Here is a 26,499-nt window from a genome sequence, read left to right on the forward strand (position 1 = left end):
TCCAGCCAATTTCAGGCAGTGGGAACTGAGAACACCAGTCCAGCTTGCTGGACTTAGGGTTGCTGCAGTTGCTTGACTCCTTTGGCCTCCTTGCTTTGTGGAGCTTAGCTGTGTAGCTGCTGCAGGAACTACTTTGAACAGGAATCTTGAGTGATGGTCATAAGCGTGAGACGTTGCAGTGAGAAGTGCATCTCTGCTGCAGCAGGGGCAGCTTGGTGCCACGCGTGGCAGGCTCACGGGTGGCTTGCGCTGCACGGAGAGCCGGGGAAGGGATGAGCTTATTTGTGGGAGCAGCTGCTATTCCTGTAGGGCTCTGGGTGCTTGACCCTTTTAGGAGCAGCTCTTGTGGGAGTTGTGGCTCCTTGCTGCTTCAGAGCAGCCTGCTTTTCCTCCCTCGAAGTCCCGTTATTTGGAATGGTAACACAGTGCGTGGCGAGTGCGAGCTGCCACCTGCTCTGTCCTCTGTCTGCCGTTCGCTAAAAAGCGAGCAGCACGCGTTAAAGTGAGGTTTTGGAGCCCCGTTACGGAGCCGTTTAACCCAGGCTGTCCCTCGGCCGCCGGCCCCCAGCCCTCTCCCCCGGCTCCCACACGGGGCGGCGGGGCCCGGCTCCCGGCTCCGCTCGGGGCCCCGCCCCCGGGGGCTGCGGCGGCGCCGCGCGGGGCACGCTGGGCCCGCGTCCCGCGCCGGTCCTCCCGCTTCCCAGCCTGCCTCCGCCCGCCTGAATGGGGCAGACGCAAAATGGCGGCGAACGCGAATTCGGCCGGCGGCGGCGGCGGCCTCTCGCTCTTCGAGTGCCCCAGCTGGTGAGCGGGCCGGGGCCGCTCCTCGCCGCGGGGCCGTGGCGCAGAGCGGCTGCCGGGCAGGGCCGGGGTACCGGCACCGCGGCCGGGGCTGGCACGGGCGTGCGTGGGGAGCCAGGGGCGGGCCGGGCCGCGGGCCGGCGGCGGCGGCTGACGGGCGTGGGGATGGGGCCGCCGGCCCGGGCCCGGGCTCCCTCGTTCCGCAGAGGCGGTCGCGGAGCAGCGGTGGCCGCGCCGGGCCTGTCAGCGGTCCCGGCAGGGCAGCTCCGCGGGTGCGTCCGTCAGCGGCCCTCACCTGCTTGGCGCTGGGGCGGTGCGCGGGGAGCGCTGTGGAGGTGCTGTGCCTCCTCCCCGGGGCTCGGACGGCATTCGCGGTGTATGGGATGTATGCAGCACGAAAAATCTGTCAGCTTGAAATAAGCCTGTTTTTTTTTTTTCTTTTTTCTTTTTTCTTTTTTTTTGTTGTTGTTGCGTTGCGTTAAGAAGTCAGGGCAAAGCGATGAGCTGCAGACGCAGCCTTAAGAACGTGAATTTTGCTGATTTTAGAATCGTAGGAAAGGCTCCGTTGGAAGGGACCTCTGGAAATCATATGGCCCGGCCTTCTGTTGAAAACAGGGCCTTAGGTGAGGTTGTCTGGGGCCCTGTTTTGCTTAGCACTTCTGGATGGATGGCTAATAACAGGTCTCTGCTGTGCCATCTCCTTCGGGTGCCACATCACTGGTTGTTCAGGGGATGTGTGCAGGTTTAGTTTAAGTCGCATAGAAAATGACACAACATTAAAGCTGAAAACTCAAGGGCTTACATATTTGTATGAGCTAGCCGCATATGCATGTTCATGATTGCAGTCTTTAATTGCATAGTCATCTGGATTTTACTGCAGGTCTCCTGCTTTTTGGTGCTTGATGGTAGTGCTTAATACATGGATGCTTAGTGAATGTGCTTTCATATTTTTACATGTTCTGTAAGTGCCTGCTTCAGCAGTTAGTACAACAATTTAAATCTTAAATAAAAAGTATGCAGAATGCATACAATATCAAGTATCTGTATGAGGCAAGATGGCTGTAAAATAGTGATGTGATAGAGTTAGATAAAACCAAAAAAATACTCAGTATGTTCTGGATATTCAACCTGAAATTTGAAACATCATAGTTTTGTTGGTTTTTTTTCTTAGCATTTTTATACAATAGTGTTCACAACTTGGATTATATTTGGTGGTAAATCTGAACAATTTCTGCCTCTAAAAGCCACAGATTGAACAGCTGGAACAGTATAGCTTGCTAAATGCCTAGTTTCAGTCACTTGCAAGCTATTGCAGAAGAATTCCTAAATAAATACCATCTGGAGGGTAGGACTGTATAGACTATAACTGTGAGGGCCTCTTCAGCTACATACTTTCTGACTTCCGCTACAAACAGGACAGGGTCTTACAGACAGACAGCTTTATTCGTTGTGCTGGTGCTGACCTTACTTGTTTTTGAAGCACAATCTATTGCACTGAGGATTAAAGCAGTGAGATGGGAGTCAGGAATATGATCCAAGCTGGAGTTTTCACACCCAGAAGAAAGGTCATGTTCAGGTACTGGGGCCTGTTTCTTTCTGACAATTCCAAGCTTTTTGGTGATAATTTTTTTGCAATCTGTATGTTCTTTTACCATAATTTCCTAAAGTACTTTGCAGGTAAACCAAAGCTCCTATGTGGACGCTCACCTTGTGCATTCTAAGGGAGCTCTTTATTTTTCTTACACCTCTATTGTACATGTGCAAATTGTAATATTTTAGGTACTGAGTTAGTACAAGCTGTATGTTTACACAAGGATACTAAAAGGCATACCTGATACAGTTTGATCTTACTCAAATTGTCATGCAAAGGTGTGACAACGTCAATGAAAGATTCCTTTTTGTGGACAGAAAACTTAAAATTTTGCTTAACACTTGTTTTGAAACAGGTAGTTTGTTTCATAAACCTAAAAATAATAATAATCTGGAGCAGGAAAGCAATACAGATAGCTACCAATACGAGTGCATTTGTTTTCTGCTGAAAGTACAGGCAACTCAAAATGGAAAATATTAGGCAGTCATGGCTAGTGGTATTCTACTGTCTCATCCACTAGGAGGGAGGAGCTCTCCTAGCTTGTTCAATTTATTTACTTACGGTTTATTTTTCTTTTCTGGAAAAAGAGTATAATATATTTATTGTTAAAGCTTTATGTGACTTCCCCTGGCATCTACTGCATTACAGATTCTCACAATTTGGAAGTTATTTCCTCCAGGGCAAACCGAAGAGCACACAGATATGACATTGAATAAGTGTTGGGTCTTTCATAGCTAGGATTCTCTAGAGTGAAAATAGCTTGCAGTAGCAGGCTTGGAGCAGTGGTATCATTATTTGAAGCTCTGACTTCCAGAAAATCTCAGTGTATACATATGCTGCATGAGCATTGAAAAATCTTTTGTCTAGGTAGCAGCATAGATCTTAGCAGAGAGAGAGATAACCATCGAGTTACAGGGGATCTTCGTGGTGAGGAGCAGCTTCTTCTGCAGTGAGTTCTTTTCAATCTAATTAACTTACATTAAAATCAAAATCATAGTCTTTACCTGTCTATTGGCAGTGGAGCTGCCATGGGGACTGTGAACACCCATCATATGAGAAATATATCTTAAACATGATTAGAAATAGTTTTTTGCTTGTCTTTAAGTTGTTGGCCTTGCTTTTGAGGTCTGCTCCCATTGCTGTATCTGTTCTCCCCTCACATGGATAATGTTTTAGTGTCCAGTTTCCAGAAAAGACTGAAAGGTTTTATTGGCTTTAAGGTTGGACTTTGAATTAGTTCTCATGCTGGTATGGGTTACTTCTTCATAGTTCATAACATACTTATTCTTTCTTACGTTTTTTTAAAGTATTATTTCCAACTAGTTGTTTTTTTTCCAACAACAGAACTAGCTTAAGACAGATTAAAAATAATGAATGCTGTCTTAATAGTATTTCCTTACATAAGTACTTGCTTATGCATGTACTGTAATTCTTCCATATGCATTAGTAAAGACATGGACTACAGGTTTTAAAATTGGAATAGAGTTGTTGTAAAGATGTTGATAATGCTTTTTGTGGATTAAATTTAGTCATATCATGAGATTAAAAAATGTCCTTATAAAACAGTTACATATCCTAGCTTTATTAACACACTAGCATACCTTCTGAGGTAGTTTTAACGAGTAACAGTAGTTTATATCAGATACAAATGATCTGGGCCCGCTTTTTAGGTGAGTATCATGAGTTAAATAGTTATTGTCCATCTCTCCTTTTGTCCTGGTTTAACCTGCATTTGGGATCAGGAATCTCTCCTTACTCTGTCTGGACAAACCAGTAGTTGGGGCGTCAGGCCTGTTCTGGAATGTACATACATTTAAAATAATGTTTTAAAAGTCACAGTGGCATCTCTTCAGTTCTCTGAGGAAAGAACGGTGTTCTTGGCCATCATTTTACACAGATCTCTGGAGAGGGCGTGCTCTAGAGTTCTGGAAATTCTACCTTGTCCTTGAAGTTGGGCGTGACGGTGTGCATGGTAGTCACCTAGGCCAACATTTTAGGAATTGGCTAAATTAGGCTTCAGAGTCCACATTTAGAAACCTAAATAATTGACCTGATTTTAAATTAACACAATAAGATTAAAGTTGTCCTGTCTATGTCCTTAACAGCTAAAACTCACAATTTCTCTTTAGGCTGGATAGGACTTGCTTCAGTGAAGCTGCTCGGTTTCAGCTGGATATAGGTGTTGTAACCCTGCTGGTATGTCAACGCTGAACCCTAGCATTGTTGAAGAGTTACTGTCAGCTCATTTGTTTGACTTCTATTCCATTATTTGGCATTTCTTAGCTAGCATCATATCCCAAAGCATTAGTGGCTTTGTCCGCTTTTTCTGAAATGTTTCATTTTTTGTTGCCCCTTCCAGGGTTAAGCTCAGCTAGGCTTGTCTTCATCTTCTTGACTGTCCATACCTACTTTTTCCATTACTGTATGGTTCTGCAATAGATGGTTTGCCATCAAGGGCAGAGATCATCTATACAAATCCCTCACGGACTCATCCTGGCATAACGCAGAGACCAGCGCCTCTAGAGCATGAGGTGAAGAAACTGAAGAAAAACATTGTTTAGTTTCTAATACAGAAAAATTGGTGACAAGCGTAGTCAACATAAAGATGTCAGAGTACTATCCAGTCCTTTGGTATAATTTGGTGTAATTTGAACATGAGAACAATAAAAATAAGACAAAATATAGAAGCGTAGGGTGGACGGTGGAATCACAGAATATCTTGAGGTGGAAGGGACCCAGCAAGATTGAGTCTCGCTCCTGGTCCAACGCAGGACCGCCCAAAAATCAAACCCTATCTCAGAGCATTGTCCAAATGCTCCTTGAACTCACGGCAGGCTCAGTGCCATGACCATGTCCCTGCGGAGCTTGCGCCAGTGCTCAGTCACACTCTCGGTGAAGAGCCCTTTCCTGATATCCAGGCTGACCCTCCCCTGTCCCAGCTCCATGCCGTTCCCTCGGGTCCTGTCGCTGTCCCCAGAGAGCAGAGCTCAGCGCCTGCCCCTCTTGTGGTTACAGCAAGATGGCCTGCCAGAGCAGTGGCTGGCCTTGCTGATTTTTTAGGTCCTTTCTTTTCTTCATTGCTACAGGGAAATTATCCTTCAACATACTTGTTCTCACTCAGAAAATGTAGGTATAGTTTTATCAAATAATTGTTCAATTGTTGCTCGCTACTTAATGTTCATTTTTCTGTTTAATTCAGTGCAGTTCAAATTGAATTTTTGATGCCATGAAACAGTATCACAGAATGGCTGAGCTTGGAAGGGACCTCTGGAGATCACCTGGTCCAACCCCCCAGCAGAGCAGGATCACCGAGAGCACCTTGTGAAGGATGGCATCCAGGCGGGTTTTGATTATCTCCGGAGAAGGAGACTCCACAGCCTCTCTGGGCAACCTGTCCCAGTGCTCTGTCACCCTCCCAGTAAAGAAATGCCCCCTCATATTGAGCCGGAACCTCCTGGGCTTCAGTTTGTGCCTCTCGTCCTGTCGCTGGGCATGACTGAAAGGAGACTGGCTCCATCCTCTCGACTCCCTCCCCTCAGATATTTATACACACTGATGAGCCCTCCCCTCAGTCTCCTCTTTTCCAGGCTAAACAGGCCCAGCTCTCCCAGCCTGTCCTCGTTCGACAGGTGCTCCAGTTCTCTCGTCATCTCCACAGCCCTCCTCTGGACTCGCTCCAGTAGCTCTATGTCCCTCTGGTACTGGGGAGCCCAGAACTGGGCACAGTGCTCCGCGTGTGGCCTCAGTAGGGCTGAGCAGAGGGGAGGATCCCCTCCCTTGGCCTGCTGGCAACTCTCTTCCAAATGCAGCCCAGGATACCGTTGGCCTTCTTGGCCACAAGGGCACGTTGCTGGCTCATGGTCAGCCTGCTGGCCACCAGGACTCCAGGTCCTTCTCTGCAGAGCTGCTCTCCAGCAGGTCAGCCCCCAGCCTGTACTGGTGCTTGGGGTTATTCCTCCCTACGTGCAGGGCCCTGCACTTGCCCTCGTTGAACCTCAGGAGGTTTCTCTTGGCCCAACCCTCCAGCCTGTCAAGGTCCCTCTGAATGCAGCACAGCCCTCTGGGGTATCAACTACTCCTCCCAGCTTTCTGTCATCAGACCTTTAGTTCTCACTAATAGAATATTTATGGCTTTGCTCTCAGGAATTAAATTCTGTGTATGATTTCCAAATTTCACTGTGTTCCATAGAGACTTTATTTCTGAGTAAGTAACCAAGGGAACCAGAGTGAACCAGTAAAATCTTGGACTGCATGGAATTGTGCATTGTAACAAGCAAATACGGTGCCAAGGTGAAGTTGGGCAAATGCTTTGAATCATAGAATGGCTTGGGTTGGAAGGGACCTTAAAGATCACCTAGTGCCAATCCCCCTGCCATGGGCAGGGATGCCACCCACCAGATCAGGTTGCCCAGGACCTCATGTGGTTCACGTGGGCCCACGTCTCAAGCTTGTCCAGGTCCCTTTGGATGACATCCCTTCTTTCTACACACATAGGAAAGGTCATCAAGTTTGAAGTGTAAGGTTTTTTTAACTGTATTTCTTACAACTGGAAGTTTGGCAAGAATCATTTTAATGCTCCTAAAAATAGAGGAAACCGTAAACGTTTCTTATCAACCTGTATTATTGAAAGTTGAAATGCCCTAACCGTTATATTTCTTCCAGACAGAATGAGGTTGGATCAGAATTACTGGTCAGCTCTTTTGGCAACCCTCTTCATCCAAGTTGGGAGAAACCATCCTGTGAGAGCTAAAATAATTACCCCAAATATATTGGCCTTAACTTTATTATAATACCTCTTTGTATTAAGTCACCTAACCAAGTTACAGTGCTAGCTTGGTCTCGACATCTGTGGTGTGTATGCTGAGCTTTGAGAAAGGCATATGACTTATTTCCATTGCTGATACACAAGATCACCAACATCAGCCTGTGTTTTGATAAGAGGGGGATCTTTCTTTATTCTGATTTCTTTCCGTAGGAAAGAGCTTAAGAGTGGTAGTACTAATTAAAAGCGTCAGCCAAGGTGGCTTCCCATTACGATAGTGACCAATAACTTATGCACAAGCCATGTGTATTCTGACCTCTTGACTACACTATTGGCTTTTGGCTATCAGAAGTTAAGGGATTTTGTGAGCTGAATGCTGTGTCTGGATGGTCATGTTTAACAACTAACACCAGACCTAATCTTCACAAATGTTCTAATTTTCCTTTGTTATCTTACAGTTTAACTCCGCAACATCAAGTGACAGTGCTTTCCACAAACCGTGCAAATGTTTAAAAAAGGTGCTCTCCTTGTTTTCAAATCCAAGTCTCCTTGTTTCCTGTGTTTCAAGAAATAATAAATATGCTAGCTTTGTAGCACTCATTAAGAGGACTAAGGGAATAAATACTTGCCTGTGTGTTGCTTTTTTTTTTCCTAAAGAGAGGTACTCCCATTTATTTTTTTCCCCTTGTGCAAGAATACCTGGTTATCGTTCTGTGCCCTTCTCTACAGGGTAACAAGAGCTTTCAAGATTGGAAAATGTTTTATTTCTGTAGTTTATACCTTGTGATGTCTTTTGTTTTTTGTCAGCTGTTGAGGAGTGTTCTTCTGATTCTTTCTGAACAAAGTCATGATGGCTCCAGATCTTTCCAGAGTGGCAATAAGGAATTTGGAGCTCATAGTTGCATATGCGTGGTTGAGGTGGTCTTCCTCTGTTGCATGTATAAGCACTCAAGAGTACTCTTTCTTCCTACTCTTTCCCCCCAGAATGTCTTCTGAAGCAGTTGTTCTGTATCACAGGATTTATTTGCAGTATTGTAGTACAATTTGAGTTTCTTACGTAGTGGTTTTCGTAAGTGATTTTTCTAATTTGTTCGTTGGCTCCCTTTTTTCTAGACTGCCTAAAAACATCACAGAGCCCTGACTCTTGATCATTTACATTCCCTTGTGGATTACTGTATCTTTTCCCTGTCACAGCTTAATTTTCGTAAGACCATTTGATAATTTTGTCAAAAGCTTTTTAAAAATGATGGTCTACTACACCAATACCCTTGTTGACATCATCTTAGTTGTCTCCAATAATTCTGGTACACTGTGAGATATTACTTACCTCTTCAAAATTCAAGAATGTGAATTCTTTCTCTTAAGTGTTATTTTTAAGTATTATCTCAAAGATATAGGAAGCTGTACTACAGATGGCTAGCTGAGGCTTCTCTGTGGTCTGGAAAAGGAACAACTGAAGGGTATGTTGGATGTCTTGAATAGTGTACAGAAAATCTGTAGAAGACAAGTATTTGCTGTCCTTTTCAGAATAACCAGGGGTTGTAAGATGAAATTAGTAGCAGATTTGTGGCCAAGAAGTGGAGATGGTGCTTTAACTCTTTGTAGGTGATCTGTGAAACCATTTGCGTAAGATTCTGTGAATGCGTTAAGTTTACAGGGGTTCACAGAGCAATTTATGTGGATACCTGTGTGTATAGACAGCAACCACGGAAGTCCTTGAGTTGGCAACTGTTGGAAACCAGGAAAGTATTGCTGTGTGAGGCATCCCATATTGGTTACTGGAGGTGGTTTTCTTTTGCAAAAGGTTCTGTACTCTGTGTCACTTTGGTCTGCCCAATACAATTCCATAGGAATGCAAGAGAGAGAGTTCTTAATGTTTATCATACAGAAACAGCACTGCGCTCTTGATAGCACTCTTGTTTTACAGAGAAGTGGTCTAAAGGAACCTGAATATAGTATTTTTGGACTACTGTGTAAGTAATACACATCTTTTATGTATTTTTGAAGAGAATCATTTTAAGGAAAGTTCACCTTGCAGCGTTGGAAAAAAAATATATATAAAAAAAATAATCCATTAATCCATTTGGGAATATTTTGAGTGTGAAGTCCGTTTTGTAACTCCCCATCTATTCTACAGGTAGTGAATAGCATGTACTTTTGTTTCATTGTCTGTTGGTGACATTTTTAGTCTCATTTCTCTGCTCGTTTATCACAGTCCATGAATACATGCACTCTCTCTTGCAGGAAGTCAAATGATTTGGCTGGTAAGTATCAGTTTTTTCAACATGCCACATTCATAACTCCTTCTCATGATGCTCAGCTCATCTAAGTAGAACAGAAGCCACTTCAGTGCTTGACTGTATTCTCCCAAACAAAGATGCTCCTTCAGCATGGCGGTTGTTGTCTTGGCATTATTACAGATGCTGAAAGGAGCAGAATATGTGTAATTCAAAGCAAGATCTACCCTTCTTTAAAACAAGAAAAATGCTTCCCTGGCATTGGAAGAATTGTCATGGCCCATGTATGGTCACATATCTCCAAATGAAAATACTGTTGAATATTGGAGTACAGATTAGATGACTGTTGTGGTCGGACTGTTAATCAATTCCTGTGTCTGCCAGATCCTTTTTGTAACACGTTTTCTACCTATTTCCCAGTCAGAATTTGAATTTACTGTTTGTAGTTTCCACATGGCCCCTGAAATATGTTTTAAAATCAGTATCATTGGTTGATGCCTTAATTTATCTGAGAGCTGAGGGTAGTTTAAGCAATAGATTGTTGAACTCTTAAGTGTAGAAGAATGATACTTGGAGTCTCTTAGAATACTTGGGTAAATATCTGGGTTTTGCATTTCATTACTCCTTTTTACAAATTGCTATAAATTCTCCTTTATTGACACTTACTTGAGTTCCTTGTACTCATTTTCAGTGAAGAAAAATTCTAGTGTAGGGTGTCCTCTTAGCTCTGATCAAGACGATTAATTTAATGATACTGTCATATTCTCCTTTCCAATCATCTGTGCTAATTCGGTGGAAGGCTCCTCTTCTTCCAAGTCAGCCTTGGAAGATCCGGTCTAAGTATATTTTGCTTCAGTTCAATATATTAAATGAATGGTCAGTAACAGTCCATTTGCAGGTCTGATTTTAAGGTCACATGCAGGATGCTGGCCTGTAGAGGGCAGAAGGTGCTCAGGCGGTGGGGATTGTGATACGTGATCAGGAAGGTGCAGAACAACCTATTCTCTGTCAAACGCAAGCACTTCCGATGGAGCCAACTTGTGAAGTGAGATCACTTGTCTCATAGCAGTGCTAAGCCAGGCTGCCCATACCTGATCTATGGAGATAAGATTCTGTAGACCTCAAGTAACTTCTCCATCCTTCATAACAGTGTAGGAAGAACAATTTAATGGATATTTTAACACATCAGTCAGTAGGAGAAAGAGAACGTTTTTGTATTGAAAATAAGAGAGGGAAAACTGTTCTCTTCTAATCAGCACAGTACCAACTTTCTAATAAACTTTCTTCCAGTAGATTTTTGCAAGTGGTTTCTTTTCAGTGTTTTACCTCCTTGATGCATGAGATTGGGGTCTGACAGGGCAGAGCATATGAGGGTTGTTGATACTTCCAGGTAGAGCTGTTAATACTGGTACTCAGTGACTGCGATTAATTACAGTTTAGAACATAGAACTTTTTTTTTCATTAAGGCTTTTACAGGAATCAAACTTCAGCAACCTTAGAGTGACATTGATTTAGTCTTTTCTAAAGGGCTTTTCTTACCAGAAGTGATTCCTGTGAGTTTGATTTGATAGTATGCTAATTGGTGTTTACAGCCTTACTCTGTTCAGTCTTTTATAGGAATAGGTAGAGAGGGGAGTTTACTGTCTGCAAAAGATTCTCAGTCCATAAGAAACCAGAGAATGGATAAATTTCTAAAGCGTCATAATTCACAGCTGAGGGCAACATCTTCCTCTGCTGCTGCTAGGCTTTTTTTATGTGTTCAAAAATAAAGGTGAAGGTAAAAGCAGATTTAAAATAGCAACATTTTTGTGATGCTACAGATAGGTTGAGGATGTTGCTAAAATCTTTTTTTTAAGACATGCAGACCCTTGAGGAACCAGGAAGAGCTCTCTGAAGAGGGGGAAGCAGAGGCAAGACTGAGTAAGGGGACTTGCTTGTAGAGATAATTTGCTGGAAGGCTTACTGATTTTTAAAGGAGGTGTGGCAGCTTTTCTATCGTCCAAGTAAGGCAGGCCTTGCAAAAATTATCAAGGGAAGTTATGTTGCAGAGTAACTAGAACTTGGCAATTTCAGTGGAATGGAGAAAAACAAGTTTGCCAGTGCTGGAGGGCAAAAAGAAGAGATGCTGAGAAGCGGACCTGAGGAGTAAATCTGTGAATGAAACCTGTCTTACAATGAAAAATGAGAGCTGAGACCTTAGAGCAGCACAGAGAGAGAGCGCGCGTTGCCTGGCTATGTGGTCCTAGAGGAATATTTAAGAGGAGATGGTCCCCTAGCTGTATTTGAGTGCTTGGCAGATTCAGTCTTTGTAAAACTAATCATCCACATAGCGTAGCTTCACTGGGGGCATTTGTACTTGCTGGTGTTTCCCCACACTGCCAGAATCCCATTCCTAGGAGATAGTCACCATTTTAGCAGACTGCCCTTGGAACCTTGATTTGTCTGCTTAGGGCAACAAAGATGGTAAAGAGTCTAGAGGGGAAGACATACGAGGAGCAGTTGCAGTCACTTGGATTGTTCAGCCTGGTGAAGAGGAGACTGAGGGGAGACCTCACCGTGGTCTTACAGCTTCCTCACGAAGAGGAGCGGAGGGGCAGGCGTTGCTCTCTGGTGACCAGCGATAGGACCCAGGGAACAGCTTGAAGCTGTGACAGGGGTGGTTCAGGCTGGATATCAGGTAAAGGTTCTTCACTGGGAGGGTGATCAAGCACTGGAACAGGCTCCTCAGGGAAGTGGTCATGGCACTGAGCCTGCCAGAGCTCAAGAAGCGTTTTGCCAACACTCAAACACATGGTCTGATTTTTTGGGTGGTCCTTTGGGGACTCAAGAGTTGGTCTCGGTGATCCTTGTGGGTCCCTTTCAACTCAGATATTCTACGATTCTACGCTTTTCCGTGCTGCCGTTTGTTTTTCATCCAAAAGAATAAAAAAGTGCCAGCTATGTCCATCTTTGACATCTTATTTTGGTACGAAAACTTGTGAAAGTCCAACTGGCATTTTCAGGAAGGGCCAGGGAGAGATCTAAGCAGGCTGGTGTAATGGATTTGAAGCAAGAATGAAAAATACTTGTGCAATACTTGAGAAAGAAATGAAGTAGGAATAATAGAGGACTGTGTTCTTATAGTGAGTTATCTAGGAGAGCATGTGTATAGTAACCAACTGACCTGAGGACACAGAATAGACCTTCAAAACGCCCCAGGAGTGGAAACATCTATATTTAACCTCTTCAAACAACTTACAGGTGACCTTTCTTCCGCAACCATGTTGAGAATGTCACTGCCCATTGTCACCATTCTCTTGGCTTGCGTGCAGTCAGAAAGCAGTAAATGGGAATGTGATCTCTGTGGTTCTTCTGAAGGGCAGCAATGCAGCTGAGAACTGGGTCACCGCTATTCCGTAGAAAGCCTAATGCAGCCACAGAGACAAGCAGCAGTGATATTACCAGTAAAGCAGTACTACAAATACAGATTCTTAAAGGTTTGAGCAGAAAAAGATCATCTGCTCTGAGCAGCCCAAAGATCTTGTGTTGTGAAGGGCAGCATACCGATACCACGGGCATGTCATGTTGCGACCATGGAACGCCAAGCGTGTTTCTGATGCTGCTAATCCTTGTGTGTTCAGATATGTGTTGGCATTGCTTTGCTGTGCATTGCCGAGTCCTGTGTGCCTCTGTGCTCCCTTTGCCCAGGTGGAAATAAAGCTGACTGGAGAATCTGCTTCCCGGGGTGAGGAGGGATAGAGCAAGAGGGATGGGGGAACTTAGCTGTTTGTGGTTGAGAATTTGGTGGAGAAAGGCTGTACAGTTGTAGGATAAGTGTCCCTTTGCCGTCTAATGCTGTGGTCTCTTCCATGCTACCTGTGTTGGTAGGAAAGGTTGATTATAGGATGAGCGTGGAAGAACACCAGCCATTGGCCAACATTTTTCTATATTGTTACTAATACGCATGAAGCCCCCTTTAGGCTTTTGGTCATTACCATTTCAAGAGGTGAGCATGGTAGAAGTTTCTGCTCCTCTCCACTGCTAAAGGATCTACTGCTTTGAAGGTAACATGAGAAAATGGAGCCCTTGAGCAGGCCCTTAAGTGGACAGGTACATTCTGTCCTCTTCTCTAGTTGTTGGGGCCTTCCTGTTGGGAGGTGCTCTGTTAATTTTGTAAATTAGCTATTTTTTGGCTGGAGAAGTAAAGCTTGAAATGCTTCATGTTCTATTAGTTTAAATCATATTGTAAAAATACATGGTTTGTTTGTAGTCAGAAGGAATCTGCAGGGAGGAAAAAGACAATCTTTGGTAGTTTCATATTTTTCCCAAAATAAATCTGCTTCCTTTTGTTTAGTCAGTAGATCTAATACAGTATTAGCTCTAATACTGATAAACCTTTTACCAAATATTTTGATGCCATATTTAACTTTTTTTTGTTTTCCAGGGCAGGAAAACCTCCACCTGGCTTACATCTGGATGTAGTCAAAGGAGACAAACTCATTGAGGTATGAAAGTAGATGTTGTATGAGTTCAGTGTGAGTTCAGTGTATCATATACGTAGGCACTAACAGTAGAAAATTTTCCAATGTTTTCCACACTTAGAAGTATTTCCCTTCTCTCTGATGTTCATTATTTTCAAATCACTGTTATGTTCTGAAACTTCTGAATGAAGTGAAAGTGTTTTCCTTTGCCTGTACTCTCTCTACCTATGCAGTGCTTTTATCAGTTATCTTCCTATTAGATGCAGTGTTTGAAGGGATACAAAACTGCAGTGTTCAGCTTTCAAACAATGACAATTTGATCCCGGAATACTAACCCTGTCCTAGTGAGAGAGGAAAAAATAAAACGTTTGTGAGGGAAGTCAGTAGTTGGCAGAGCCTTATTGCTTCCAAACTTAATTATGGACTAAAGTTGCCATTTTGTTTCCTACAACATACTTGTATAGGTAGTGTCAGACTGGAGCCAGAAGGCACATTGTCTTAGGAATTTCAGGAGCAGGAACTCAAATAACATGGGGAAAGAGATCTCAAATAGAAAAGACTAAGAATAAAAATTCGTGTTATGCTGCTTGTTTGAGGTACTCATCTGGTCAGTTCAGTTTTTATGTTGTTTTACAGTAAGGTTAACTGGACATCCCATATTTTACAAGATCGTTGCCCTGTCCTATAGCATGAAATACAGCATGATCTTCATCCCATGCTCTAGATCTATGGTGTTGTGATTAACACAGATGTGAACTATTTTTATTACTGCAAAGGAATCTTTCTCCTCTATTTCGTGTTGTCTTAGCTCACTCTGTTGAGTCATATTATTGGTGTTGTACTGATTGACATTCAGATTTTTCCAAAGGAGATCTTTCAATCAAAAGTAATAAATTAAAACAAGGTGAGGGAGGCTTATACCTTTGGTGACAGAGGATGCAAGCCAGTGAGCCTATTGTAGTCATCAAGAGACTTCTAACCTTCAATTGACTGAAAAAGACAAAAGTTTCTGGACTACAGAAGCTTACAAAGTTGAGTCAACTCTTATGAACAGAAGTTTGGAAAATTAAGAGCTTCAATGTTAGATGAAGAAGGACTTGAGCAACCCCATCCCTGGAGGTGTTCTAGGCTGGGTTGGATGGGGCCTTGGACAACCTGATCTAGTGGGTGGCGTCCCTGCCTATGGCAGGGGGCTTGGAACTAAGATGATCTTTAAGGTCCCTTCCAACACAAGCCATTCTATGATTCTGTGGACTTTCTGTCTTTCCTGGTTTGTGCCGTATGCTACCACAGGAGCATTGGAAGGTAACAAGTGTTCCTTGTAGTGTCTAGCAGAGAGATTTCCTCTTTAAAATTTGATTAAGAGAACATAATATGCTCTGCAAAGGAAAGAAAGTGGAGATCTTGCAAATAACCTTGTATTTTCCCAGGCCAGAAACCAGTAAAATAATTATTTATAGTGAAATAGTCCATAACTGCTGGTTTTACAGATTGTTTTGAGAGAGTACTCCTAGTACAAATTTGAAGACACAGACAATTGGCAAAGCTAGCCTTGACCTATGAGAGATCTTTGCTCAGCCTTAGTTTGAAAGCAGAATCACAGAATTGTAGGGGTTGGAAGGGACCTCGAGAGATCATTGGGTCCAACCCCCCTGCCAAAGCAGGTTCCTTAGAGCAGGCTGCCCAGCTAGATACTAACACGTTTATCACATCTTCACAGTACTTCATTAGATCATACAAGGCATGATTGAGTTGGCTTCTACCACCTAATTGGTCTGCATTGTAGCTATCCCACTCCAGCTCTTCCTAGGCACTATAGTTTTCAACCCCATTGCATTTTTTGTTTTCAAACCACGGCCTGTGTCTTCGGCTTCTCGTGGTACTGTTACATGTTCAGAAACATTTTTAGAAGTCAGAGAGCTGTATTAAGGCTGCTTCTCAGCTCAGCCTTCCCACTGCCATCCTACCGGTAGCATCTGGGGTAAGGGTTGTATTTGGCATAAGGTTTTCCACTTTTTCTTTCAGGCCATGTAATGAGATACAGTGAGCAAAGCCTAGTTTTTTTGTTTGTTTTGTGTTTTTTTTTCTGGCATGTGGCAGGTGGCCAAACATAATGCAGCCTTCCACCTTTGAGACTTACTCTATGAGACCGGCTTTTTCTTATCATGCTTCTTTTGGATCTTGGAGAATGGAGAGCTTTAGGATGAAAGAGTTTATATGGAGCTCTCTGCTAATTTAATCCATAAAGGCTACCATGGGAGACCTGGTTGGGAATGAAAAATGGCAACAGAACGCTATATGGATGCTGAGCATGTATCATTGCTTTTGACAATGGACAAACAAATTCAGTGTTGATAAAATGGCAGTCCTGGTGTCCTCAGAATCTGAGGATGGGTAGTTAGGCTGTGCTGACCAAAGCTTTTGGATCTACAGAAGGCGCAAGTTGGCTTTGTAAGCCTGGCATCTCCTTCTGTATTGGGAAAAAAAAAAAAAAAAAAAAGTGATACAACAAACATCCAAATTCCTTTGTCCTGCCATCAACTCTCTTGATAACCTAAAGGAGTTTTTTTTGCCATTCCAAAGCGTAGTGTTAGCAGCTGTTGCTAGTCTGCTATCCAAGTACTCTGAGGTTCAGTGGGAAATGCGATAGCACAGAGATAAGGAATGACTGTAGAGCTTGTATTTTGTCTCCTGAGCATCTGCGGTCGGTTATCAGTGTCAAAGCATCTCAGTGCAGTACAGTTTGACTGCCACACAGTGTGTGCCATGTGGTGAGTGCCATAGCAAGTGCTGACTGGGTACAGGCACCTGTGTGTGTACCTGGCTTCCTCTAGCACTGTCTGCTAAAGTGAGGATGAGAAAAGCTGGCTCAGTTGTGGAAGTCCTAGCAGACTGTTTCATGTACCATGCTTGCTTGCTCCTATGGTTGTTTGGTGGCCTTGTACATTGTCTCTTGTAATCACCATAATTGAGAACTTAAGTCAGCAGCTATATAATGTACTGTGTACATGTGTGGGAACTCTTCAACAGATGAGCATAATTTGGATCTGATACATCTATTTCTGGTTTTGGTTTGGGATGTGTGGTAAATAGTTTTACTGTTCTTTGTCTTTCATGGTAGGCAGTAGTAACCAACTAAGAACATCCTTAAATCTTTGCGGATTATTGTGCACTTGATACTAACCGAGCCATCTGTATCCCAGGTCTTGTATAGAGGTCTGAGGTATACTTTGTGATTGCTGGGTCTGAAAAGTGCAACATTAAAACAAACCATGAAGTGTTTAAGCTCAGTGTATAAAGGATGACACTGGGTTATAGCTCAGAGGCACAAAAATTGTTAGAAATGTTATACTGAAGTAAAGGCAATAAAATGATTTTTGCTGTTGGTGATTTGTTGCAACATTTCAAATTTATGAATTTGTTTCAATCTTTGCAAAATCTCTTGAAATACCGTTTTAATGAGTGTAAGTTCCACAGATGGAACCGAGCTTGGCAAGGGATGCAAAGAAAAACAGGAAGGGATTCTATAGGTACATTGCTCAGAAAAGAAAGGCCAAGGAGAGTTTCCCCCTTCTGATGGACGAGAAGGGAGAACTGGTAGGAACAGACATGGAGAAGGCTGAGGTACTCAACAACTTCTTTGCCTCAGTCTTCACTGCCAGTCAGGTTTCCCAAGTCTTTTGTTCCCCTGAACCCGTAGATGGAGGCTGGGGGAGCAAAGTCCCACCCACTGTAAGCGAAGAGCGGGTCCAAGACCACCTGATGAAACTAAACAAGTACAAGTCTCTGGGCCCTGATGCCATGCATCCCAGGGTCTTGAAGGAACTGGCTGATGTAGTTGCCAAGTCTCTCTCCATGATATTTGAAAAGTCCTGGCAGTCAGGCGAACTCCCTGGTGACTGGAAAAAGGGAAACATTGCTCCCATTTTTAAAAAGGGAATAAAAGAGGACCCAGGGAATTACAGACCAGTAAGCACCACCTCTGTGCCTGGCAAGGTCATGGAAAAGATCCTCCTGGAAGCAATGTCAAGGCACATGCAACACGAAGAGGTGATCCGAGACAGCCAGCATGGCTTCACCAAGGGTAAATCATGCCTGAGCAATCTGGTGGCCTTGTGTGATGGAGTGACTGCATCAGTTGACAAGGGAAGACTGACCAATGTCATCTACCTGGACTTCTATAAGGCCTTTGACATGGTCCCACATGATATCCTGATCTCCAAGTTGGAGAGAGATGGATTTGATGGATGGACCATTCGGTGCACAAGGAGTTGGCCTGAAGGTCGCACTCAGGGAGTGGTGGTCAGTGGCTCCTCAGGTGGAGGCTGGTGACGAGCGGTGTCCCTCAGGAGCCTTTCCTGGGACTGGTACTGTTTAATGTCTTGATCAGGCTGTTGAAACATTGTGTGGGCTTTGGTAAATATTTCAAAAAAGCAGGAGAAACCATCCGTTAACAAATATCTAACAGATTGCCAGCTTTTGACTTGTGCAGCTGGAAGCATCACAGGTCAAATTAAGCTCTTGCAATGCAGTGAGGAAGATGACTGCACTGCTTAGGTTCTTCAGCATTTAGGTTTAAGGAGTTCCTTTTAGTAAAGAATGTTAGTAGGAATACGCTGTACACACCATAGGACAGTGTCAACATGTTCCTTTGGTTTTCTTAAGTGTTTTACATAACTGATATTACAGTATGCAAAATCTTGCTTGAAGAAGAATTAGAACTAGGATGAATTTTAAGAAGAAAGGCATAAAATTAATAGTTTGCTTGAATAGGCTAGTATGGATTCATATGGCAGAACATCTTTAGTTTTACATCTTTATAATACAGGTCTTAAATCTATATGACCATTTCTGTTTTGAAATTTTATAATTTTGATGTTCTATATTGGACTAGAGATCATTTAGCATAGATTCCTGGCTTCATCGAGGCCCGAGATCATCTGCCTCAAGTGACGCATAAAAATCGCTGGGAGTGGATGTGAGAGAGAACCTTCTGTAGTGAGACACTCATACTTCCTTCCAGACTGTCTTACATTAGCTGTTAAAGGGAATAACTGGGTATCTTCCATATTCAGCTGCTTCAATTTTTAAAAGAGAAGATGCGAGTTTCCATATTGAACAGTGTGAGGCAAAACTGAAATATTGATCAGGTGTTGATGTTTTTCTTTGAATTTGCTCTCTTTATTCATGGTCTTGAACTTTTTCAGGAAGGTCCAAAAGATTATAGGAGTCTAATATGTTCTTCTGTTTGATATTCTACCTCAGAAACTCATAATTGATGAGAAGAAATACTATCTCTTTGGGAGAAATCCTGATCTGTGTGATTTTACCATTGACCACCAGTCTTGCTCTCGGGTCCATGCTGCCTTGGTCTATCACAAACATCTCAAGAGGGTTTTCCTCATAGATCTAAACAGCAGTAAGTAACATGACATATAACCAGACAGAAGTACTATGTTTCAGTGCTTAAACATCTTTGAACAAGACACTCCTTTTCTTTGTTACTGTTGTTTACACTGTGTGGCTAGATGGCGGTAATCTAAATTAGCATCCTAGTGAAAGATTGGCAATGGTTAGGAGCAACAGAATGCATGCTCCAGTCAACTTACCTGTGCTTCACGTGGTGTTGAAAACAGTATTTCTAGACTCTTAGGAGGAGTCTTCCTTTCAAGAGAGAGGAAGAAAGTGACTTGAGCTTCATTTCGCAATTATAATGAAGCTTTCTGTTCTGAGGGCAGTTTCCCAAGAACTAAAACCTGACATACTGAGAGAATGATTCCAGTCGTGGTACATTGAGACCTGCAAGAATCCAGAAACTGAATGATGTTTATTTTCATGATTTTCTATGGGCTGATGTGAGTTATCTTAGTTTGTGAGACATCAGGTAAAACGTATGTAATAACTAATGTTTTCAGCAGTATTTCAGTGACTTGTATTTCATGGCAATCATGTACAGCTTCTGAACATCTCGAGTCATAAACTTGAATACTGTGAGCTCAAGCAGATGACTTACAGACTTTTCCATTCTGATGTTCTTCTCAGCACATGGCACATTCTTGGGTCATATCCGTTTGGAAGCTCACAAACCCCAGCAGATACCCATTGACTCCACAGTTTCATTTGGTGCTTCTACACGGGCATATACTCTGCGAGAGAAGCCTCAGACACTGCCATCAGCAGTTAAAGGAGATGAGAAAATGGGCGGTGAAGATGAAGAGCTCAAGGGTTTGCTGGGCCTGCCAGAAGAGGAGACAGAACTTGATGTGAGTATGATGTTACGTTGTACCAAGATGGCATATCCGTCTAAACAAATGGCATTCCCTACTTGTTTGCTTGGTTCAGGTTCTTAATTTCTTGTTCTTGAAGATATCTGCTGGCAGAAGACCCCTCAGACTATACACAAATCATCTCGTTCTACCACAATAAGCCTGTCTTCATGCTGCTTCTCAGAATCAGTGCCCTAATCCTACTATTCCAATTATCTTTTCACAAAAGGATGCAGAGAGCTCTCTTGTCTCTCTCCAGTTAGCATTGCCCTAGGTCAGGGGTGATTTCCCACACTGTTCCCCATTGCCAAATAACAGTGAATGCAGCCCTGTTTCCTACAGTTAGCCAGTGGAGTGGAAAAGCAGTTTGCATGATATTCAGAGGATCTGGTCCAAATCCTCTGTTCAGGCAGAGTCAGCTAGAGCAGGTTGCTGAAGACCATGCTCAGTTGGGTTTTGAATATCTTCACAGACAAAATTCCACAACCTCTCTGGGCAATCTGTTCCAGCACTGAAACACTTTTTCTTCCTAGCGGTCTAAAGTTGAACCTACCGTGGGTACAACCAGTGATTAACACAGACTTCATACACTAGGCACTTAAACTGTTTCTTCAATTTTTTTTATTAGAACCTGACAGAGTTTAATACAGCCCACAACAAAAGAATTTCCACGCTAACCATAGAGGAAGGAAACTTGGATATTCAGAGACCAAAGAGAAAACGGAAGAATTCCAGAGTGACGTTCAGTGATGATGATGAAATCATCAATCCAGGTAAGTAGTTGGCTTTACTCTCTAGTTCATGACTATAAAGGCCCTCTTTCCCGTGTTCACATAAAGATTCCTCATGGCTGTATACAGATGAGGAGAAAAAAAATTTGACAGTGAATATTTGAGAATATTCTGCTATTTCAGAGAAGCAGTCACGTCCTACTTAAGTCTGTGACTTCTACCTTTTTCATCTCCCTGTAAAATCTCTGCATGATTTTTTGCAGGATACAGATACCACACTCAGCTTCATTGTTCAGTTTTTAATCAGACGTTGGAAAACTTTCATCCTTTTGGACCCATGAGATGTTTTAAATTATTTGCCTTCTCTAGAATCTAAATCAGAACTGAATTTATAGTTGTTTTTTAACATGGCCCTTAACGCTTTCCCTTCATGTTGCCTAATGAATTCAGTATCTGACTCAAGCTGAGCATTTTTTGCTGCTTGTCTGCGTATCTAATCCAAAAGAATGCTTCTGAAGATGTATCCAATTCCTCAGTAGTTGTTTTTCTTCCTTAGCTGTTTTATATTAATGCAATTCCTATTAATGATAATTCATATGGCTAATATTCCTATTAAGTGCAGTTTAATAAGTCTTAACATACAGTTTGAAGTTACTTTCATTTGGAAGGGCATACCACACAGAATAACCATTTTGTTTCATCAAATTATGCACTTTAGGTCTCAGAACATCCTGGTGTTTGATTTTCAGAGTTTGTTGAAAGATTCAGAATTCTTCTGACTCCATCTTCGACGTCTCCCAAGGTCTTGCAGGGCTAGCTCTTGTGCCTTTGAGCATGCATAGTGCCTTGTACAGCAGCGGCTTTTAGCCCAGAACTCCATTCTGTCTGAACAGTGTAAATAGACTGTCCATCCCCGTTCCCCAGAGCACTTCTACATTTTCCTTGAGTGGAAGCTTTTCCTTAATAGAATAACTGGTGAACCCACCTTGAGACAAAGCCACTAGGTGTCCCCACCCATGCACTTAGCTCCTCTTTTTGTATAAGCATACTTGTGTTTACTGAGGGCTACTAGAGTGCTGGCTTTTAGAAGAGAAGGTCCATGTACCAATTCTTCATATAGGCTGCTTTACTTGACATATGTTTTATCTTTTTCTGTGTTGTTACTGAAAGCTGCACTGTTCTTGCCTTTACAGAGGATGTGGACCCTTCTGTTGGGCGTTTCAGGAACATGGTACAGACAGCAGTAGTCCCTGTTAAGGTACATAGTAACTTCCAACTCTCTATTTGATCCATTATTACACTGATGAACTCAACATGTGGATTACACCTTAGAAACATAATGTCCTACCGTGGGAAGTATTTTATTGTTAAGGAGAAGTATTGCAAATTTAAATAAATAAATATATGTGTATATATATATGTATATATATATATATATGTATATAAAAACAATTTGACCACTTTCCTTAAAGTCCATCTTTAGCTCCCTTCTTTAACACATGGGATCAATGGCATTTTTTTTCCTCCCAAAAAGAACCACTTTCCAGAAATTCAGTATGGTAGTTCTAGGCATCAGTTAAAATTGTGGGAAGTATGGAAAACGAAAAGTAAAAATGAGAGATTATTTGTTTGAACAGTATAAATGATAAAGATTTCATAAGGTTGTTTACTAGAACTAGCAGGGTTAAGATTTCCCCCAAGATGAGTATGTTGCCAGTACAATATTTAATTTGAATACTCTAGGAAGATATGCAAACTTCCACTCATTTCTTTAATCTCTTTATAAGTGGCTAGTCGAGGTGCGTTTTGGGAGGAAAATGGCATTGGCATCCAGTTTACGTAGCTTGCTTGTTTCGTATATTTTGAATAATTCTTTAAATACTTTCTTCTACAGAAAAAGCGACTGGACAATCCAGGCTCACTGACCACAGATGATTCTGCATCACGGCGTATGCAAAACTTTCCCTACAGTGGAGGATTATATGGTGGCTTACCTCCAACTCACAATGAGGCGGGTTCCCAGTCACATGGCGTCCATGGGACAGCACTCATTGGTGGTCTGCCAATGCCCTACCCCAATCTTGCCCCAGATGTGGACTTGACTCCTGTTGTACCCTCAACCGTTAACATGAACCCAGCTCCAAATCCTGCTGTCTTTAATCCTGAAGCTGTGAATGAACCCAAGAAGAAGAAATATGCAAAGGAGGCATGGCCGGGCAAGAAGCCAACCCCTTCCCTACTGATCTGAGTTAGGTTTTGTTGAGGGAGGGTGGGAGTTATGAACTCCACAAACTGTTTATGTGTAGTATTGTCCTTTTGAAATTTTAATGTCCTAACCAGATGTAATATGGAGATTGGAGAAGTGAAATAATTCTTTAAAGATCTGTCTTCAAACATTTTTATATCTGTTAAAAAAACCAACAACAAAACAATATAGCTACCATCTCCCTTTGAACCAAAATATCTGGCAGCCTTTTCTTAGCCTCTGTCCCCTGAGGTCTCTTACTCTGAATTTTGATCCATAAGTTGAAGGGGCAGAATCACACAATTTAATTATCATTTATGGCATGACCCTACAAATGCGTGTATTTAGGTGTCGTGCTTACTATGAGTAATGTTGTTCCTGCTGGACTTGCTCATAGCAGGTCAGCTGTATCAGAAGTAAATGTTTGTGGGGCCAGGCCTTTCAGAAATCCCACTGGTCTGAGTTCTAAAACTTGCAAAATACAGGCCAGCTTTTATTTTTACCTTTTCAAAACCCTACCAATGTGGGGCATTCTTTTTTTTTTCCTAGTTTGGCTGCAGCTTGTTTTAATTTCCACCTAAGACACTACAACATCCTATGAGTTGATGAGTACCTGGAGTTGAGATAGACAAGGAATAGATGGACTTCCTAAGTTGTGGAGTCCAGTATTGCACAACAGAGTGCCGTGTAGTTGGATAAAGGGGTACACGCATGGATGGATCCGAGCTCGTGTTGGTACTAATGGCAGCATACAAGCATGGCAAGTCTAGATACATTTGACTGTTGGATAGACACTATCTACAGCGTACAAATAATCGTTGACAAAGTAGTGATAACTTAAGGTGGAGTTAACACAGAGGAAGACACTTTTTTTAAACTTGGTGGCCCTTTTAATTTAAATAATTTTGCTTTTATTTACAAACGGAACTTGTGAGCTTAGCGTATATGAGATGTGACAAGGCACACATGCAAATGAGCAGCCATCAGCAGTGTCAGAGGATTCATATGTGTAACAACTAAAACTGCAATCTACACGCTATTTTGGTTTTTGGCTGCTAGTAACAGTGGGTAGGAATCAAGTGCTACCTAAAGCTAGAATATAAATTCCTAGTAGAGGGTCTGCCTCACCTTGAATAAAGGAAGCACACAAGTTGGTTTCATGGCATTACTTTTTTTTTTTTGACTATTTAATCATTTTCTCCCATTGAATAAAATGAGAAATGTGATTTGGATTATTGCTTTACCCCATCAAATCCGCAGTTTCAGATTTCAAAATCTGATTCAAACATATTCAGACCCTATGACTTTATACAAGGTAAGGCCAGAGCCCTTTCTTTCTTAGGTTTATTTTCATTTTTTTTACGTTGCATAATGCAGTTCAGCTACATAGTCACATTCCTTTGTTTGGGGGAATCCTCCAGGAAATGTGCCCTAAAATGGCAGTAGTATATCCAGCTGTTCATTAATGTGTACAGTACTGTAGCTACCTGGCTATGTAGAGTTGTGAAAATATGATGGTTGCTGGAACAGTGCTGTTTTATAGTGCATCTGCTGTGCTGTGGGCACTAGACCTGTTTTGAACAGATGCTCCAAAATCAGTGCAACTTCTGCATCTGCAGAGTGATTGCTTCTATCATGGTATTGAGGTAAAAAAGAGCTAGTAGCTACCCCGTTCACAAGAGTGATGCCTTTAGAGACTGGCTTGTACCTCTCCATGCCTTCATATCTAGCTCAAACTATTACATGAATGAATGTAGTAACTTCTCCATGATATAGTTATGCCACTCTGTGCATAGTTGCTATTAAAAATGACTCAGTCCTGTTACGTTCTTCTTTCAAACACTCCGTACTCTCTTAAAATCTTTCTCACTTTAATTTTTAGTTTTGCTTCTTTACAGGATGTAGTTTTCTTTTTCCAGCCAGTCAGTTTTATGAAGGCAACTCTTTACGGTAAGACTAGTTAGAGCAAGTAAAAGTTGAACAGGTCATCTTTTTTCTTTTTTTTTTGTTTGTTGGGTTTTGGTAGGGTTTTTTGTTTGTTTTGCAAGTGGCTCTTTGCAAGAACTTTCTTGAAAAGGGAAGCTTTACTGAAAATTGGTTTTTAAAGCTCTTCTCCTCCCTGGGTTTTTACAAGCTCTCATTATTTCAGAGCTTAGAGGCCATAGCCGGCCAGTACAGGAGGAGACAGTATAACATCCAGGGGCTTTGTACAGAAGTTTGTACACTTGTGTAATATGTAATAGGCCTTTTCACACTTTCTGTTGAGCTTTTTACCTGTAACCTTTACTATGTTGTAAATTAAACGCAAATTTTGCCAGTTTGGAGAGTGTAGTGTGTTCGTTCCCAATCTACACTTCTGCAGTAGACACTGTGCATTGTCTTGTGGCGTGTTAAAGGATTTCTGCCATTGCAAAATGCAACTGTCACTGAAGGTCTCAGTAGCTGGCTCAGGCTGCAGCTCTTAAAACTGCTGCAGCTTCATTGCTTGTGACCTGCTGCTTTGCTGCCTTGTGCTGCAGTGCATTGCACTTTGCACACAACAGTACCACTTAACAGTGGGTTTTAAACAAGTTGGCATTTTCTGAGCGGAGTTTTATCTGGTTCTAGCAGAATCCTCTCTCTGCAAAAGTTATGTTTCAGAGTCTAGCTTAGCTCTTCTCATTGCCTGGCTTGTTGCCTCTGGCCTTTGTGCCATCCTTTGTCACTGTGTCTCTGCAGCTCATCCTCAACTTTCAGGGGAGAGCTGTATTAACAGCAAACTGGGACTCTGTTAAAGATAACCGTGGTTCCTGCCATGTAATATTGAGAGGGGTTCATAAGCTGTAATGAATTTAGTAACATTTAGGCTATAGATTGGTATTTCTTCTCAATCCAGCAATATTTAAGCATCTGGAGCAGCTGTGTCTTCATTTTTGTCTGACAGCAGAAGAATGGATCTTCACAGAAATTAAGAAATCTGCTGATCTACCACAGGTAGAAATAGTTGGTGTAGGTTAAGCAATTAGATTTGTGGTCCGACTTTTTAAGTGTTGGGGTTGCTAGCAGTTGATTTCCTGGAAGAGTATTAAAAAGGTGGAAACTTGTATGGTAATCTAAAGCACTCTCTGTAATGCAGTCTGCAGAGATGGAAATAAAGAAGTGGAGAAGAGTTTGCAGCTAAATAAATGATTGATCTAAAGAATAATGGGAGTGTTTTCCTGGAACATTGTCCCTGAAGCATTTGTCTGATTGTAACAAGGTTGTATTTCAAAACCAGGAGAGAGAAGAGTAGAACAAGAGTGCAGCACCCAGCAGCCATCCCAAGAGCTAGTAATGATCTTCCAGAAGCTATCTATTCACAGGGTGCTTTGCAATAAGATACCAGTGTTTTAGACCCTGTGAGGAAGTTCCTGACTGACTGCTCTTG

At 42.3% G+C, this 26,499-nt stretch overlaps 1 protein-coding gene and 1 non-coding gene across 2 annotated transcripts; both read left to right on the plus strand.

Moving 5' to 3' along the window:
• Positions 1-642: 642 nt before the first annotated feature.
• On the plus strand, positions 643-26,262 carry PPP1R8 (protein phosphatase 1 regulatory subunit 8). The gene is made up of 7 exons (XM_035565049.2): positions 643-804; positions 13,815-13,875; positions 19,117-19,270; positions 19,894-20,114; positions 20,746-20,890; positions 22,042-22,106; positions 22,743-26,262. Exons 1-7 carry the CDS (start codon positions 740-742, stop codon positions 23,094-23,096), a joined length of 1,065 nt encoding a protein of 354 aa, XP_035420942.1. The 5' UTR covers positions 643-739; the 3' UTR covers positions 23,097-26,262.
• On the plus strand, positions 17,019-17,184 carry LOC118257328 (small Cajal body-specific RNA 1). The gene has a single exon (XR_004781520.1). It is a non-coding gene; the product is annotated as a small Cajal body-specific RNA 1 (non-coding RNA).
• Positions 26,263-26,499: the final 237 nt, after the last annotated feature.

Source organism: Cygnus atratus, chromosome 23 (genome assembly GCF_013377495.2).
Source record: "Cygnus atratus isolate AKBS03 ecotype Queensland, Australia chromosome 23, CAtr_DNAZoo_HiC_assembly, whole genome shotgun sequence".
NCBI lineage: Eukaryota > Metazoa > Chordata > Aves > Anseriformes > Anatidae > Cygnus > Cygnus atratus.

Coding starts and splice junctions, on each gene's coding strand:
- PPP1R8 (XM_035565049.2), top strand. CDS start 740: ATGGCGGCGAACGCGAATTCGGCCGGCGGCGGCGGCGGCCTCTCGCTC. Junction 805..13,814: donor CTCTTCGAGTGCCCCAGCTG/GTGAGCGGGCCG, acceptor TTTGTTTTCCAG/GGCAGGAAAACCTCCACCTG. Junction 13,876..19,116: donor AAGGAGACAAACTCATTGAG/GTATGAAAGTAG, acceptor ATTCTACCTCAG/AAACTCATAATTGATGAGAA.